The 18,846-nt window shown below is 36.2% G+C and overlaps 2 protein-coding genes across 12 annotated transcripts; both read right to left on the reverse strand.

The window, feature by feature from the left end:
- Positions 1–21: 21 nt before the first annotated feature.
- LOC107927547 (pentatricopeptide repeat-containing protein At1g12300, mitochondrial) lies at positions 22–1,593 on the reverse strand. The gene has a single exon (XM_016858633.1). The coding sequence runs from the start codon at positions 1,591–1,593 to the stop codon at positions 22–24; it is 1,572 nt and encodes a 523-aa protein (XP_016714122.1).
- Positions 1,594–7,656: 6,063 nt separating this feature from the next.
- On the reverse strand, positions 7,657–14,993 carry LOC107927585 (uncharacterized mitochondrial protein AtMg00810). 11 transcript variants are annotated; one of them, XM_041079321.1, is made up of 5 exons: positions 14,778–14,990; positions 13,175–14,374; positions 11,752–13,029; positions 11,134–11,283; positions 7,657–10,833 (listed from the first exon to the last, which is right to left on the reverse strand). In XM_041079321.1, the coding sequence occupies exon 5, from the start codon at positions 8,988–8,990 to the stop codon at positions 7,914–7,916; it is 1,077 nt and encodes a 358-aa protein (XP_040935255.1). In that variant the 5' UTR covers positions 8,991–10,833; positions 11,134–11,283; positions 11,752–13,029; positions 13,175–14,374; positions 14,778–14,990; the 3' UTR covers positions 7,657–7,913. The 11 variants fall into 11 exon arrangements, with proteins under 11 accessions (XP_040935255.1, XP_016714168.1, XP_040935257.1 ...); XM_016858679.2 differs by having other exon boundaries at positions 11,134–13,029; positions 13,179–13,414; positions 14,184–14,374; positions 14,778–14,986; XM_041079323.1 differs by having other exon boundaries at positions 7,657–9,098; positions 9,216–9,308; positions 9,451–13,029; positions 13,179–14,374; positions 14,778–14,984.
- Positions 14,994–18,846: the final 3,853 nt, after the last annotated feature.

The raw sequence follows: 18,846 nt of genomic DNA on the forward strand, positions 1-18,846 counted from the left end.
TACACTATCTAAGCGAACATTTCAGATCAAGATTGATTTATCAAATCGTAAGATCAGCTCTAAAAATAAAGCGGCGGTGCGTATATCTGCAGAAAAGCCCTTACGGACCATTTCCTTAAGAACTTGTGTTGCCTTTGAAGTATAGTTGTTTTGAAAAAACCCCTGGATCATTACATTATAACAGCAGCTATCAGGCAAACAATTATTATCTCCCATGCTCCTAAACAACTGGTATGCTTCATCCTGCAATCCCTCTTTACAAAATCCATTAATCATTATAGAATATGTGTAAACATCAGGCTTTAAACCATTGAGTGAGATTTTATGAAATAATTCCTTTCCAACTTCAATATGCCCAGCTTTGCACAAGCCATCAATTAGGATATTATAAGAGGCAATATCAAGTTCCAACTTGCTGTTCCGCATTGCTTGAAAAAGTTCCAAAGCCTCTTCGAGTTTATTACTTTTGCATAAACCATTCAACAAAATTAAACACGTCACTACATTTGGAACTTGTCCAAAAGCAATCATCTTCCTCAAAAGTTCACATGCAGATGAAATTCTCCCTAGTTGACACATACCTTGCATAAGAGTGTTGTATGTGACAGTATCCGCAGTTGGTCCTTTTTGGGATTTTTCGTGAAAGAGTTCCATTGCTTTGTCTATCCTTTTAGCTTTGCAATATCCATTGATCATGATGTTGTAACTAGATATATTAGGTGCACAACCCTTCTTAATCATCGACTGAAATACTTTTCTAGCTTTATCCATCCTGTTTTGCAAGCAATGACCGTTTATTAATGCACCATAGGTAACAACATTAGGCTCAATGCTATGCTTTATCATTGTGTCTACAATATCTTCAACTTTAGAAACCTTCCCTTTCTTGCAATGCACATCAACCAATATATTATATGTGACAACATTAGGCTCAATGTCTTGCTTTTTCATTGTGTCAACGATATCTAGTGCTTCAGAAATCTTTCCATCCTTGCAATGTGCATCAATCAATATATTATACGTGAAAATATTAAGGGAAATACTGTTATCCACCATTCCATTCAAAAGCCTTGTTGCCCCCTCCTGTTGGCCCAAGTTATACGTTGCATGAATTAAGCAACTGAAAGTAACGATATTTGGTCTAATGCCCTTAACCTTCACTTGGGAGAAAAGATGGAGAGCCTTATTTAGTGATCCCTTCTTACAAAGACAGTCAATGACAGTGTTATATGCTACGATATTGGGTGCAAAGCCTCTGTCTTCCATCATTCTTAGAAACCTAACAGCTCGATCGGTATTCCCAGTCTTAGACAAACCATTAAGTATTGTACTGTAAACAATTAAATTAGGTTGATACCCTTTGTCAACCATTTCATCAAACAAACTCGCAGCATGGGAAATCTTACCTTCCTTACAAAGTCCATTAATCAAAGTGGACAAGATTACAACATGAGGCTCAACACCTAACTTCAGCATTTTCCCCAAAACAGAAAACCCAAAATCAATATGGCCTAATTGACAATAGCAGTTAACCAAGATGTTAAAAGAATAAACATTATGGGGAACACCTAATAATTCAATCTGGTTATACATCGACACAACAATGGCATAATGTTTTGTTAGAATTAAGTGACCCAAATTCTTATTTAAATAAAATACGATGGAAAATAAAATAAAAGTAAAATCCATATAGAACTAGACTTCTTTTATTTTATTTTAGAATAAGGTTTTTTTAAACCTTATTAAACTCCATCTATTTTATATTGATTAGGATAAGGTGTTTCAATCCTACTAGAATATGGCTTTACAAGCGTATAAATAGACATAGTCTATTCCTCTTGTATTGATTTAAAATTTTCGACATAGTGAATTTTCTTCTCCTCTGCCCGTGGTTTTTTCCCGAAAGGGTTTCCACGTAAAATTTGTGTGTTCTTTATTTTATTATTTTATTTTATTTTATTTTTCACAAACTGGTATCCGAGCTTTCGGGTTATTCATCTCGATCACAGTAATAGCGTCTTTGAAGTATGAAATTCCGCTGTTGGATCGCAACACCAGATTTGCGTTGTGGCAAAGTAAGATGCAAGCAGTTCTTGCACAGATGGATCTAGAGGATGCCCTGCTAGGGATAGATAAGATGCCTTCGACATTAACAGATGAAGAGAAGAAGCGTAAGGATCGAAAGGCATTAACACAATTACATCTGCATTTGTCCAACGAAATTTTGCAGGATGTGATGAAAGAGAAAACTGTCGCTGCATTATGGAAGAGGCTAGAACAAATATGTATGTCGAAAACTCTAACAAGCAAGTTGCATATGAAGCAGCGTCTTTATGCTCATCGTTTGGAGGAAGGTGCGTCTGTACACGAACACTTAACAGTGTTTAAAGAAATTCTCTCAAACTTGGAGGCCATGGAGGTTCAGTATGATAAGGAAGATCTAGGGTTGATTCTACTTTGTTCGTTGCCCCCGTCTTATTCAACCTTTAGAGACACGATTTTATATAGCCGCGAGTCTCTCACAGTTGATGAGGTTTATGATTCTTTAACCTCGTATGATAAGATGAAGCATCTTGTGGTTAAACCCGACTCTCAGGGAGAGGGTCTCATTGTTCGTAGGAGACAAGATCGAAATGCTGATGATGATCGTAGTAGGACATAGGAACGGAATCCTCGTGGTAAATCTAAGGGTAGATCGAAGTCTTCAAACAGAGGTAAAACTTGCAACTTCTGCAAGAAGAAAGGGCACATTAAATCTGAGTGCTATAAGCTACAAAATAAAATTAAAAGGGAGGCTGCGAATCAAAAGGGAAAACAACCTAAAAATTCCGGTGAAGCTGATGTTGTAGAAGACTACAGCGATGGTGAACTTCTAGTCGCTTCTGTCAATGATTCTAAAGTAAGCGAGGAGTGGATACTTGATTCAGGCTGCACCTTCCACATGAGTCCCAATTGGGATTGGTTTACAACTTATGAAACAGTATTTGAAGGTGTTGTTTTGATGGGAAATAATGCTTCATGTAAAATCGCAGGTGTTGGAAAAATTAAAGTTAAGATGTTTGATGGAGTTGTCAGAACACTTAGTGACGTGCGGCATGTTCTAGAATTGAAAAGAAATTTAATTTCATTGAGTACTCTTGATTCAAAAGGGTACAGATACACAGCTGAAAGTGGGGTTTTAAAGATTTCCAAAGGGTCCCTTGTTGTGATGAAAGGGCAGAGAAAGATTGCCAAGTTGTATGTTTTACAGGGTTCTACTATTACTGGTGATGCAGCTGTCGCTTCCTCTTCCTTGTCAGATGATGATATTACTAAACTTTGGCATATGCGCCTAGGGCATATGAGTGAGAATGGCATGGCAGAATTAAGCAAAAGAGGACTTCTTAATGGGCAAGGAATTTGCAAACTGAATTTCTGTGAGCACTGTGTTTTTGGGAAGCAAAAGAGAGTTCGATTCACTAGAGGAATCCATAACACGGAGGAAACGTTTAAGTATATTCATTCTAATCTGTGGGGCCCATCTAGAGTGCCTTCGAGAGGTGGAGCTAATTATATGCTAACCTTTATTGATGATTTTTCCAGAAAAGTTTGGGCGTTCTTCCTGAAGCAGAAAAGCGATGTGTTTTCCGCATTTAAGTCTTGGAAAATTATGATTGAAAAACAGACGGGAAAACAGATAAAATACCTCCGTACAGACAATGGCTTAGAGTTCTGTTCTGATGAGTTTAATAGATTGTGCAAGTCAGAAGGGATCATGAGACACTTGACAGTTCGTCATACTCCACAGCAAAACGGCGTTGCAGAACGAATGAACAGAACGATCATGGAGAAGGTTCGATGTATGTTGTCAAATGCCAACTTACCGAAGTCATTTTGGGCAGAAGCAGCCTCTACTGCATGTTTTTTGATCAACCGATCTCCATCAGTTGCCATTGAGAAAAAAACTCCGCAAGAGGTATGGTCTGGTAATCCTGCTAATTATTCTGATTTAAAGATTTTTGAGTGTCCTGCGTATGCTCATGTTGATAATGGAAAATTGGAACCGAGATCCATTAAATGCGTTTTTCTTGGTTATAAAGCTGGTGTAAAAGGCTATAAGTTATGGTGTCTTGAAAATAGAAAAGTTGTGATTAGTAAAGATGTTGTTTTTGATGAAACTGCTATGCTACCTAACTTATCTCTTAAAGACTCTTCCAATAAAGAAAACCAAAAGCAGGTGGAGCATCAGATTAATACAGAATCAACTCCTCAAGCCAGTACAAAAATTGAGAATAGAGTTGCTTCTTCACCGCAATACTCTATCGCCAAAAACAGAACAAGAAGAGAAATTAAACCTCCAAAGAAGTATGCCGAGGCTGATCTAGTTGCTTATGCTTTAAATGTGGCTGAAGATATAGATGCGAATCAAGAGCCATTTAATTATTCTGAGGCGATTAGCTGTGAAGACTCAGAAAAGTGGATGTTTGCTATGCAAGAGGAGATGGAATCACTCCACAAAAACAGAACATGGGATCTTGTAAAACTTCCTAAAGGTAAAAAGGCTGTTCGTTGTAAATGGGTGTTTAAAAAGAAAGAAGGGACTCTAGAAGTTGAAGAACCCAGATATAAAGCATGGCTCGTTGCAAAGGGTTACAGTCAAATTCTAGGAGTGGACTTCACAGATGTGTTCTCCCCAGTTGTTAAGCATAGTTCGATTCGAGCTTTGCTTGGTATTGTGGCCATGCATGATTTGGAGCTTGAGCAGTTAGATGTAAAAACTGCATATTTGCATGGAGAACTTGAGGAGGATATTTACATGCAACAACCAGAGGGTTTTACAGTCTCGAAAAAAGAGGACTATGTTTGCTTACTGAAAAAGTCCCTTTACGGTTTGAAACAGTCACCAAGACAGTGGTACAAGAGGTTTGATTCCTTTATGACTTCTCATGATTTCAAAAGAAGTAGTTTTGACAGTTGTGCCTACTTTAAGAAAAACAGTGATGGTTCTTTTGTGTATCTACTTCTTTATGTTGATGACATGTTGATAGCAGCAAAAGATAAAGGAGAGATAAGAAAGGTCAAAACCCAACTAAGTAAAGAATTTGAAATAAAAGAGTTAGGACCAGCAAAGAAGATACTTGGAATGGAGATTCTCAGAGATAGAAAAACAAGTAAATTGTACCTAAGTCAGAAGGGGTACATTGAGAAAGTTCTTTGTAGGTTCAATATGCAGAGTGCTAAGCCTGTTAGTAGTCCTTTAGCAGCCCATTTCAGACTTTCATTAGTTTTATCTCCACAATCAGATAATGAGATTGAGTACATGTCACATGTTCCTACTCTAGTACAGTGGGATCTCTCATGTATGCTATGGTTGTTCACGTCTAGATTTATCATATGCAGTCAGTGCAGTTAGCAGATAATGGAGAATCCCGGTAAAGAACACTGGAAAGCAGTTCAGTGGATTCTAAGATACTTACAAGGTACTACTGATATTTGCTTACAGTTTGGAAAAACTAGAGATGAAGTCATTGGGTATGTTGATGCTGATTTTGCTGGAGACCTTAATAAAAGAAGATCTCTCACAGGTTATGTCTTTACAATCGGAGGTTGTGCAATTAGTTGGAAAGCCACTTTGCAAACTACAGTCGCTTTGTCTACCACTGAAGCTGAGTACATGGCGATTACTGAGGCTTGTAAAGAAGCTATTTGGTTGAAGAGACTCTTTAGTGAACTCAATGAAGACCTTCAAATCAGCACAATATTCTGTGACAATCAAAGTGACATCTTTCTTACAAAAGATCAAATGTTCCATGAGAGAATAAAATACATTGATGTTCGGTATCATTTTGTTCGTGATATTATTGCTCATGGTGATATTGTTGTGAGCAAAATTAGTACTCATGAAAATCCTGCAGATATGATGACTAAGTCACTTCCTATAACCAAGTTTGAGTATTGCTTAGACTTGGTTGGTGTTCATTGTTGAAGTTAAACCCTTAAGGGGTTTTGTGGAAGACGTGGAGAACTTGTTCGTTGAGAGTTTGCAATGAAGAACTTGTTCATTGAGAATTCGTGTCAAGGTGGAGATTGTTAGAATTAAGTGACTCGAATCCTTATTTAAGTAAAATACAGTGGTAAAATAAAAAAAAAGAATACATATAGAATTACACTTTTTTTATTTTATTTTAGAATAAGGTTTTTTTAAACCTTATGAAATTCTATTTATTTGATATTGATTAGAATAAGGTGTTTTAGTCTTACTAGAATATGGCTTTACAAGCCTATAAATAGACATAGTCTATTCCTCTTGTATTGATTTAAAATTTTTGACATAGTGAATTTTCTTCTCCTCTGCCCGTGGTTTTTTCCCGAAAGGGTTTTCACGTAAAATTTGTATGTTCTTTATTTTATTTATTTTATTTTATTTTATTTTTCACATGTTTCATTCTAACAATGGCTCCTAATAATTTGTTGAATTCCACAACTGAGGGTCTTGGGTACTTGTCAATAATCTTATTAAACAAAATCAAAGCATCATCAACATTATCGAAGTTTTTTGGGTTCCCCTTACCGACATGGAATTCTTAGTGAAATGTTGGATGTGGGTAGCAATGGTTTTAGAAGAAGAAGAAATAGAAGAGCGGAAAATAGAAAGATGTTTTCCAGAATTAACAATAGAAGGAAGAAGTAATGGAGGATTAAGCTTACCCATGTCTTGAAATTAAGCAAAATGGAAAAGAAAGAGAGCTGAGGTTGAAATGAAAGCACAAGCGGCGGCACTACCAGAAGAACATATTTGGTACTCAAATTTAGAACTCTGGGGCGGGAACGGGTCGGATAGAACTCGGTCTGAAGATGGTGAAATGAAAGAGTTTCAACTATGCAACATGTTGACTTTTTTTAAATGGTTGATTTGTAAATTTCACAACGGTCAAATTAAGCTAAAAATTTGTATAAAGATTTGTATAAAGATTAAATTGATAAAAATTATAAATACTAATGACTAAATTTAATATTATTTCTAAATAAATTATGAAACAATTATGAAAAGAACTTTCCTCTAATGGCTTCTAAATACAGATTTAATAAATTTGACTTATTAAAATGAAAATATCATTAAATAAATTTATTAATGGTGGGTTTGAATGGACGGTGAGATATAGTATGTTTAGTTGACTTTTTGTCTCATATTACAGTACCGTTAAAGTATTTTACACTAACCACCAAGTAAATGCACGCCCATCCAAACTCACCTTAAATTGTATATTTAATGAAAAGGTAACTTGGAAAACTTAATCTTAATTTTGGTCAAATTTTATTATTTGTCCATATATTGTATTAAAGTTATAGATTTTATCTTTGTATTTTAATTTGATCAATTTTGGTCCTACTCTTTTCGAATTCTAATATTTCATTACTTACCCAAACAGTAGTTGTTAAATTCATTAAGTTAAATAATGATATTTTTAAAATTTTATGTAACAAATATATTATTACATGTGTAATGCTATGTCATTGCTATTTTCATAAAAATACTTAAAAAAAACCATATAATTTTAATTAGTAAATTTAATAGCTACAGTTTGAGCCAAAATCAAAATTTTAAAATTTTAAAAATATAATAACTAAAATTGATCAAATCCGTTAGTTAAGAATAATATGGAATTAATGTTGAAATACTAGAAAAATCATATTTCTTATTCACCTAATGTACTGTACTTATACTTAATAATTAACTAACTTCCTAACAGCAAAAAACTAATTAGTTACATGCTAACTAACTAGCTAACTAATCCTTTTAACACTCCCCATCAAGTTGGAGAATGATATACATCTTTCATTCCCAACTTGCTGACAAGATGATCATGTTGAGCCAGATCTAAACCCTTGGTTAAAATGTCTGCTTGTTGATCTTTAGTTGAAACATGAAACGTCTACACAACACCTTTTTGTATCTTTTCACGCATAAAATGACAATCGATCTCGATGTGTTTCGTTCTTTCATGAAACACTAGGTTAGCAGCAATCTGCAACGCCGCCTGATTGCCACAAAACAACGCTGCAGGAATCTCGTGCTTGATTCCAAGCTCTTCAATCAACCCTTTAAGCCATACTAGCTCAGCAACAATGGAAGCCATGCACCTATACTTAGCTTCTACTGAAGAACGTGACACTATATTTTGCTTCTTCGACTTCGAGCAAATCAGAGAATCACCTAATTTGATGCAATATCCAGTAACCGACCTACGTGTCATGAGACAACTTGCCCAGTCTAAATCACAGTATGCATTCAACACTAGCTTTGAACTAGCTGACAAGAAAATTCCCTGTCCTGGATACTGTCGAACATACCTAACAATCCGTAAAACTGCCTCATAATGAACCTTTTTAGGAGCTTGCATGAATTGACTTAGATGTTGAACTGCAAAAGTAATGTCCAGACGTGTATGAGTCAAGTAAAGCAATCTGCCTATCAACCTCTGATAAACCGTAACATCTTCTAACATCCTGTCTATTGTATTCCCATGAACCTGTTTATCATAGTTTGCTGTAGTATACTTTGCATTCTGCTCAAGTGGTGTTGAAGCACAACGTGCTCCCCCTGGACCCAAATCAGCTATCAACTCGAGCGCATATTTCTTTTGATGTACCACAATGCCTTCCTTGGAATGAATCACTTCAATGCCAAGGAAATACTTAAGATGCCCAAGGTCATTCATCTTGAAGTTAAGGTGTAAAATGCCTTTGAGTTCTACCACCATTTCTCCATCATTCCCAGTAATTAGAAGATCATCAACATATATATGCAGCAATACTATTTTGTCACCCTTGACTTTGGTAAACAACGAATAATCATGTAGACTCTGAATATATCCATTATCAACCAAAGCTTCAGTCAGCTTTAAACTCCATTGCCGAGAAGCTTGCTTTAAATCATATAGTGATTTAAGCAGCCTACAAACCCGAGACTTAGACTCCCCCTTGCTACGAAAACCCTCAGGCATAGACATATACACCTCTTCATGCAAATCACCCTAAAGAAAAGCATTGAAGACGTCCATCTGAAACAATGGCCAGTTAAACATGGCTGCCAAAGAAATAACAGCATGCACAGTAACCTGCTTCGCCACAGGAGAAAAAGGGTCATGAAAATCAATCCCTTCACACTAATTATAACCCTTAGCAACCAAACGTGCCTTAAACCTTTCAACCAAGCCATCTGAATTATACTTCACCTTATACACCCATTTGCAGCCAATTGGTTTTTTTCCAAGGGGCAAATCAACCACCTCCCACATGTCGTTTGCCTCACGAGCTTGTATTTCCTGCTGCATAGTTCAATCCATCTCTTGTCACTAATTGCCATCTGAAAGGTTTGGGGTTCAACAATAGAGGACAAAGAAAGGGCAAACATACGAGAATGATAGGGTAAATGAGCATAAGAAATAGAGTTAGATATAGGATATGTACCTGTAAGCAAAGTAATAGATGAAGAAGGATTGGTGGAACAAACAAAGTCTGATAGCAAATAAGGAGGTTTAGAGACTCTTGAAAACCTACGCAAAGGTGGTGGACTAGAAGGAGCAGTGGGTGACGTAGGAGGAGCAGGCAACTGATCAGCAGAAAAATCAGAGGATGACTCAGCCAGTAACCCAGGTGATGTAACACTAGCATTAGAAAAAGGAACAGAAACACACTATGGTGTAAAAGGTTCCTGAAGTGCTTCATGCACATGAATGATAGGGATATGAAGAAAATCATAATTAAGCTCGAGTGAAGATGAAGAAACAGGAAATAAAGGAGAATTTTTAACAAGTGACTGAAAAGGAAATAAATTCTCATGAAATATAACATCACGACTAATAAAGAAAGTCTTGGAATGAATGTTAAACAGCAAATAACCCTTTTGGACAGTCAAATACCCCATGAAAACTGATGGAATAGCTTTAGATTTGAATTTATCATTATTATTAAGCATTGTTGCAAAGTAAAGACAGCCGAAAACACGGAGATGAGACAAATCGGGAAGCTTCTTATGAAGCATTTCAAAAGGAGACTTCTAATCTAAAACGGAGGTAGGCAATAAGTTAATCAAGTAGCATGCTATTAAGACACATTCACTCCAAAATTTAATAGGTACATAGGACTGAAATTTAAGTGCATGGGCAACATTGAGAAGATGTGTTTACATTCGGCTACCCCATTTTGTTGTGGGGTATGCACACATGAGCTTTGGTGGACAATTCCCTGTGAAGAAAAAAATTCTTTTCCTCCTGGATTAAAAAACTCGGAACCATTGTCGCTCTTAATGGTTTTAATGGAAGTAGAATAATGATTTTGAACATAGGCAACAAACTGTTGTAAAATAACTATGGAATCACTTTTAAGACGAAGAAGATATACCCATGTCATTCTAGTGAAGTCATCTACTAGTGTGAGAAAATATCGATGCCCACTATGTGTTGATACACGATATGCACCCCATAAGTCAACGTGTATAAGAGAAAAAGGTTGTTGTTCCCGTGTATGACTAATAGGAAAAGTTAACATGATTGCTTTGTAAGAGGACATACACCACAGTACTTAACATTATCACAATTAATGAAATTAGAATCAAACTGAGACATTTTATTCATAGTACTTAAGGAAGAATGGCCAAGTCAAGCATGCCATAAAACACCAGAATTGGATATATGTGGTAAAAAACTAGATGAAAAACATGAATTGAAATTAGAATTGACAAATGAGGATTTAATAGACTAGTTTTACGGTGATGATAAAGTTGGTGAATGAAATGTGTACAGACTTTCCTTTAACTCTACTAATCCCCATCATCTTTCCACTGCAAAAGTCCTGTATAAGACAAGAATGTGGATAAAAAAGAACACAACAGTTTAGTTCTTTGGTGAGTTGAGAAACAGACGAGATTAAAGTGAAAATCTGGTACATGTAAAACTTTGGACAGGGTAAGCAACAGAGTCAGTGAATAAGTTCCAACATGAGCAATTTTGGTTGTTTTACCATTTGGCAATTGAACAAAAGATGGAGAATCATATTCAGCAGGTGAATGCAAACACTCAAGATCAAATGTCATGTGATTGGTAGCTCCTGTGTCAAGAATCCAATCCTGTGATGAGGAACCAAAACTAGTACCTGTCATATGTGCTGATGCTTGCACCCTAGATCATTTTCCCAACAGCTCCAGAATCTATTGATACTGCTCAGGTGTAAACACAGGTACCTGAGATGAGCTCGAACTCACACTACCAGTAGAAACAGAAATTGAACCTGTATCTGTGATAACTGCACTATTGGCAAAAGTTCCCTTATTCTTTGTAAACTTAAAATCTGCAGGATAGCCAATCAACTTATAACATGTTTCTTTTTTATGACTCTTAATATGGCAGTAATCACAAGTCCCAGGAAACCATTTTTTAGACTGCACTGGTTGGTTAGATGCACTAGAATATAATGCAGTAGATTCAGAAATCAACGAGACTTTTTCAGCATTATGACGTTGCCCTTCCTCTTGAATAAGCAAGGAATATGCTTGGTTCACTGATGGCAGAGGTTTCAAAAGCAAAATCTGGCTACGAACTATTGAATAAGACTCATTTAATCCCATAAGAAACTGGAATAACCGCTGTTGCTTCAAATTTTCAACATTCATTTTCATAGATTCACATGTGCAAGAAGCAAGGGGAGCAATAGCATCATATTCGTCCCACAACAATCAAAGTCTTGTGTGATAAACCGAGATAGATGACGTACCTTGAACGTGTGTAACAATCTCTCGATGCAAGAAATAAATCCGAGATCCATCCACCTTATCAAATCGCTCCTTCAAATCAGACTACACAAGGGCCGCACTGGATGCAAAAACTATCCCAGCAGAAAGCTCTTGGCTGACAGAATTCAAGATCCAAGATAACACCAAAGCATTACAATGTTCCCATTGTGGTTGTAAAGCCACTATAGTATCTTCAAACAAACAAGAATCATCAATAAAACCAACTTTGTTCTTAGCAAGCAAAGCTATACGCATTGAACGACTCCATATATTATAATTTTCAACTCCAGTGAGTTGATGCGAAACCAATAAAGTCCCTGGAGCATCGGAGGGATGTAGATATAGGGGATGAGAAAGATCAATCTGCATTGTGCTTAGACTCACCATGTTGCACAAAAGAAAACAAAACCAAAAATGGAGAAGAAGAAAAAAAACTCACAGAACCAAAGGAAGTAGCCAGAAACGATGATCAGAGGCAAGAAAGAACGAAAGGAAGCAGTAAATCAGAGGAAATAACTGGCAATCTGATACCATGTTGAAATACTGGAAAAATCATATTTCTTATTCACCTAATGTACTGTACTTATACTTAATAATTAACTCACTTCCTAACAGTAAAAAACTAATTAGTTAAATGCTAACTAACTAGCTAACTAATCCTTTTAACAATTAATAGCAGAATTTGTCCGATTTAAGCCAACAATATAAGGACTAAAAAACTTGACCCTTAAAATCTTTTGCCAAACCATACATTCAAACAAAAAAAATCCCCCACAAGCACCCCTGTCTAAATTATCCAAAGTTTTTTCTGCTGTAAAAGACCCTTCTTCCCCAGAATATCAGTTGTTTCCCTGGTTCCACTTCCTATGCATTAGCATAGTAATTGTCCTGAACAAAGCAAACGAGCTCAGATTAGCCTCTTCACAGTTCAGCAGCACAAACCGATTTCATAATTTCATTATCTATAATACTTGACACCTAAGTTCATCTAATATAAACAAGGTCCCGAGTATATAAATCACATACAAGAAAACCAGGGAATGAAATTAACATCATCCCAATTCGACATACAATTCTACAGAAAATTTTAACTGTCAAACTTTACAGAACATATCACAAATAGGAATCCAGTTCACAGCTTTAAAGAAAGATTATTGTCCGCTATACTAGATGTGGTTGAGTGAGACTTTGGCATAACACCACAATTAACCTCCTCCACGGGCTTTGACAGAAAATGAGCTTAACCCAGAAAGTAAAATCTGCATAGGTGTAGCACCAAATATGTTAATGCTAACTATTTTCTCAAAAACACACTAGAAATTACAAGTAATGTTTTCTAATATATTCCTAAACCATGCAGCCAAATAATAAGCATTTTAAGGAATGAGAGAATCAAGCAGCCACCTACTGGGGTTGTCGGTCGAGACCTGCCAATGGCTTCAAATTTTGTGTTCAAGTGTTGAGGATTTTCCCACAATATTCTCATTGGTGCAGTGGGCTCCATTGGCAGGAAACAGCCATCCCAGTGAAGAAAGGTGGAGTTTCCGATTACAGCTACTGACAAGATAGAGTTTCCAATATTTTTCACTCAAAATTTAGCTTTTCAACATTACTGTCAGCAAAAGTCTCACTTACTTCAGAGGTCTGAGAAGAAAACATGTGGAAAAAGATCACTGGTGCAAAGTGAAACTTTACATATAACATTTATTTCTTTCATCATTAATGTTTAAAGTACATCTACGAAATTGAAAATAGACCTTAACAATCAATGTAGTTTCCAAAAAATTTTAACTCATCAAAGCAACACAACCGGCTACAAACAAAAAGATTCAGATTAGAAAGTGATGATAAAGCATTTCAAATCAAGATTGATTTATCGGATCGTAAGACCAAATCCAAAAATAAGGTGGCAGTGTATATATCTGCAGAAATGCCCTTAAAGACCATTTCCATAAGTTGCGTTGCCTTTGAGATATAGTTGTTTTGAAGAGACCCTTGGATCATGACATTATAACAACAACTATCAAGCAAACAATCATTATCTCCGATGCTCCTAAACAACTAGTATACTTCATCTGGCAATCCCTCTTTGCAAAATCCATTAATTATTATAGCATATGTGTAAACATCAGGCTTTAAACCATAGACAGATATTTTATGAAATAATTCCTTTCCAACTTCAATATGCCTAGATTTGCACAAGCCACCAATTAGGATATTATAACAGACAATATTGAGTTCCAACTTGCTGTTCCGCATTGCTCGAAAAGTTCCAAAGCCTCTTTGACTTTATCACTTTTGCATAAACCATTCAACAAATTTAAACAGGTCACTACATTTGGAACTTGTCCAAAAGCAAGCATCTTCCTCAAAAGTTCACGTGCGGATGAAACTCTCCCTATTTGACACATACCTTGCGTAAGAGTGTTGTATGTGAGAGTATCTGCAATTGGTCCTTTTTGGAATATTTCGTGAAAGAGTTCCATTGTTTCTTCTATCCTTCTAGCTTCGCGATCTCCATTGATCATGATGTTGTAACTAGATATATCAGGTGCACAACCCTTCTTGATCATCAAGTGAAATACTTTTCTAGCTTTATCCATCCTGTTTTGCAAGCAATGACCGTTAATTAATGCATTATACGTAACAACATCACGCTCAATGACTTGTTTTATCATTGTGTCAACGATATCTATGGCTATACATCGACAGAACAATGGCATGATGTTTCATTCTAAAAATGGCTCCTAATAATTAGTTGAATTCCACAACTTAGGGCCTTGGGTACTTGTTAATCATCTCATTTAACAAAGTAAAAGCATCATCAATATTATCAAAGCCATCATAGTTTTTTCAGTTTCCCTTACAGACATGGAATTGTTAGTGAAAGGTTGGATGTGGGTAGCAATGGTTTTAGAAGAAGAAGAAGAAATAGAAGAGCAGAAATTAGAAAGATGTTTTCCAGAATTAACAACAGAATGAAGAAGTAAGGGAGGATTAAGCTTACCCATATCTTGAAATTAAGCAAAATGGGAAAGCAAGAAAGTAGAAGTGGCGGCACAACCAGAACAAGGTAGGTTTGCTACTCAAATTTAGAACTCTAGGGTGGTTACGGTTCGGGTTGAACTCGGTCTGAAGATGGTTTGATTGAGAAGCATTGGTGAAATGAAAGGGCTTTTAACTATCCAATATTTGAAGGGATTTCATAATCTGGAGGTTTCCTAAATCCATGTGGCATTCTTTTGGGTGTGTGTTTTGACAAACTTACCCGTACAACCCAACCAAAAGGCTTAATTCAGGATTTTGCCCCAAATATATCCATTTTTTTCACTTTAGTACTTAAACTATTTTTTGTCCTAATTTAGTACTTAAAGTATCCAACGGGGAAGGAAGCTTAGTTTCTCATTTGTTCACTTGTGTCACGGGGCTAGATCTTTCATCTTGCGATCCGTTCGTTCCAAACTCACCTAAGTCTACATAACCACTGCACCAATTTGTATAGCAAAACCAATCATGCCAAAATAAGCCACAAAAGAACAACAGAAAGCCACAGAAAAGAATGCACAAAATGTGTTTGAGTCTCAATATTCTATTATTCACAAAGAATAAAGAAACTATAGATGAATGAAGTGATTTACAAGTGAGGAGAGGCTCTCTATTTATAGTTGAGTACCCTAAAATTGACAGTCTAGATCAAGTTACATCGACAGATGAGATTAGCGTATCCCTTAATTTTAGTAGCGATTTACAATATTACAAAATATCAAATCAAATCTAATCATATGATTCTTATCAATCTTCTAAGATTAGTCCCTATATTTACTAAAAATAGCCTATGTTGTCATATCTTCATTATTGGGCCACCCAGACTTCAATTTGACATGCTTCTCCAACATTTTTGAAATTGAGCTAGTTCTTGTGGGGTAAATAGTCTCCATCTAATTGATAGACCTCTATGAGATGCATCTTGTGCCATGGTCACGGGCTTTACACTTTGGCCTGTGTCACTTAGGCCAACAAAAACAAAGAACCCATGTTTGCTATTTTGTTAAAGATGACGTTATGTGGACTAAATCAAGTTTTATATCTCTCTCCGTTTCTTTTAATCTGATAAAGTGGTGATGAAATTTTAAGCCAATAATAATGAACTTGTAATGCAAGTGTTATGTTAGATAAAATTGGAAACATTTTTGTTGGATGAAAATGCTGCGACAATGCTTTTGCCACTTTTAGTAGGTGTATTTATCATATTGGAAGATAATGACTCAAAACTTATGCTACAGAGATTCTGAGTGGTGAAATAAGAAAGCAGCACCAAAAGCAAAATATATCTCTTAAGGAATAGTGGTGGGATAGTAGAGATAAGCAAGCAGGGCACTAAGTCTCTTATCTCTTAAGGAATAGTGGTGGGATAGTAGAGATAAGCAAGCAGGGCACTAAGTCTCTTTCCATTTGCATCTATGCACAAGGCTGATATAGCAGAGGAACATTGAGCCTTCTTATGCAAACAATCTGTTGCTTCTCATTGATACCTACTAAGAAAAGGAATGGTGGCATAAGGAATTATGTCTTAGGAGATCACATTTGGAGAGTTCAGGATTGCATTCTCCTTTCGGTGGAAAGAGAAAGTGGTTTTGATTACAACATCATACTGATGGCAGGGCAATTTGTTTTAACATTTATCAACTGGTTCATGCCCACGACCTTTTAAGTTTTCATTTCTTCCATTCTAACTTCATCATGCTATGATTACGATTGTGTTATAGGGAGCATATTTTTGAAGAAATAATAAGTATCTACAAAATGTAGCTTATCTGTGGAAATTTGGTGGTACCAAAATTATAGAATAAAGTTTTGAAGACTAAAATATACTCCCAAGTCCCTACACCTTTAGTACATTAGGAATTTAGTCTTTTTTTTATTCTCAATATTTTAGTTAAAAGCCCTGTTGCTATCACCATTTACTTCTATTAAATTTCCTGGCATTTATTTCTTCTAATAAAAGAATCATGATAATTCTGAAAATAATGATTACTTTAAACAAACTACACTTAGGAAACTTGGCGACATTGTATGCTACCCATGGTTTGCCTTCTTTTGTCAGTGCTTGATGCAGTAGGTTGCTTACCTTGGTGAATTAGCCAGCCATATAGAGCGATGTTCTCGCTCCCTTCATTTGCTTTACGGAAAAGACATCTTCTGGTGGATGCTTCTTCTGGTGCAATTCCAACCGTTTTTCATTTTCTTCGCAGTGGTAGGCATAATGATACCAATAGGAAATCTGGAGTTACAAAAGAGAGCAGCTGAAGCCAATATTATCCCGATGTTAGTTCAACTGCTGGATTCCAGAATAACCTTGACCAAAAACGATAAGGCCGCTTCTCTGTATTGTTTTTCACAGAGTTCACATCAGCTAAACCAGCAATCAGTACCAAAGCAGAAGGGGTTCTGGTTCTTGTCAGCTCCACCAGAGACCGGTTGCTAGGTTCATGTAGGAATCTGTTCTGTTGAATCATCGTTTTGCCTTGTTGAGACTGATGAGGAGAGATCAGTTGCAAGGGTTCTTGTTTGAAGCATCTTGAGCAAAAAGCTCTACATACTTTGGAAAGGAATTTCCAGATGCCTGAGATCAAGCAGAAGCGTGTTTCATCTGCTCAGACGACTCTAGTGGATTTAACTCAATGAGGCTATAGTAGTATGAAGTCTCCTTCAGCTAGAATACGTACTCACTTGAATGGGCTTTATGGCCAGTCTACTTATTTGTAGAGAATTCAATGGCTATAGTAGTACCAAATTTGTGCTTTTTCTATTTCGGAGAAGAGATTTTTCGAGTGGCAGATATTAAAAGCAGACCGTTGGTAATATAGCTTGGAATTGAATTGTTTCCTTATAACCTCTGTGGTTAGTTTTTCCTTTCCCATTGTCAAGTAAATACTTTACCTTTAGCTTCTGTGATTCTCCTCTATTGGATAAACAGTTGAGAAAATTCTAAACTGATGGTCTTGAATTCATCAGCTTAATAACCAAAGAGTGAATGTTTAGCACGCCTCTTTGTTCGTGACGGATGGAAATCTGAAAGATGAAACCAATGGCTTCCATTTCCTGCCATGCATTCAGCAAAAGTTGATTAGTAGTTTTAGCTTTGAACACAAAGTCTGAAGCATGAAACTATAACGACATCTCATCGGGAAGTGTGACAGGTATTGAGATCAAAACCACCAATAATGGAACACCACCAATGATCAAACATATTTGCCCAGAGTGGAACATAGGGTATAAGGCAATGGAGTCCAAATGAGACTGACATGGCAACGTTAGCAGGCTGCTGTTCATGGAATTGAACATTTCGACAGCTACTAATACCGATAGTGTTGCCTTCACTCCTAAAGATGTTTCTCTAGTAGGCCATACACTAAGAATTCAACTAATCTATCAAAACTAAAGCCAATTTATTATGAAGTTGATAGGCAAATGACAAAGAACGAAGAAAAAACTCAGTACAATGTTTTCATAACATACTTAATAAGAAAAACAATGACGGTGCTAGCACCAAGCTTGAGTTGGATGGCAATTCTCCCAAACAAACACTCTTTCATGGACTGAAAACCAGACCCTGAAACCCTGTCCAGTGACATAGAAAAGAGCTTCCCACAATTGAAAACATTACCCCTTTTGCCACCCCAGGTGAAGTCAAAATCCTTATCGCCTCTCATTGAGCAAATATCCAGTTCTCGTTTCTTATGACAAGTTGTTTGACTTGAAAATCGAATCATTATCTGTTCAAGAATAGTTGAAAGTCAGTCGTCCTTTGTAATGATGCTGAAATCATAGTCATCTTTCAACAACACTTTGTTAATACAATAAAATACAATCATCAATGTTATAATTTCAATCTGTCCGGTAATGAAGAAAAAAGTCTCATTATCAAATTTAAAGCAATTGCATGAAATGCGTATATCTTTTTCATAATCAAATTCCGGCAAGCAACTTGAATTATATATCCTCTATCCAGAAATTATTAGATTCTTACTTGCTGTGAAGTTATGAACTAGCCACATCACTTCTTTCTCTGTGCA

Source organism: Gossypium hirsutum, chromosome A10 (assembly GCF_007990345.1).
Source record: "Gossypium hirsutum isolate 1008001.06 chromosome A10, Gossypium_hirsutum_v2.1, whole genome shotgun sequence".
Lineage (NCBI taxonomy): Eukaryota > Viridiplantae > Streptophyta > Magnoliopsida > Malvales > Malvaceae > Gossypium > Gossypium hirsutum.

Excerpts from the sequence above, each read along its gene's own strand:
- LOC107927547 (XM_016858633.1), bottom strand. The coding sequence starts at position 1,593 with ATGTATAACCAGATTGAATTATTAGGTGTTCCCCATAATGTTTATTCT.
- LOC107927585 (XM_016858684.2), bottom strand. The coding sequence starts at position 8,990 with ATGTCTATGCCTGAGGGTTTTCGTAGCAAGGGGGAGTCTAAGTCTCGG.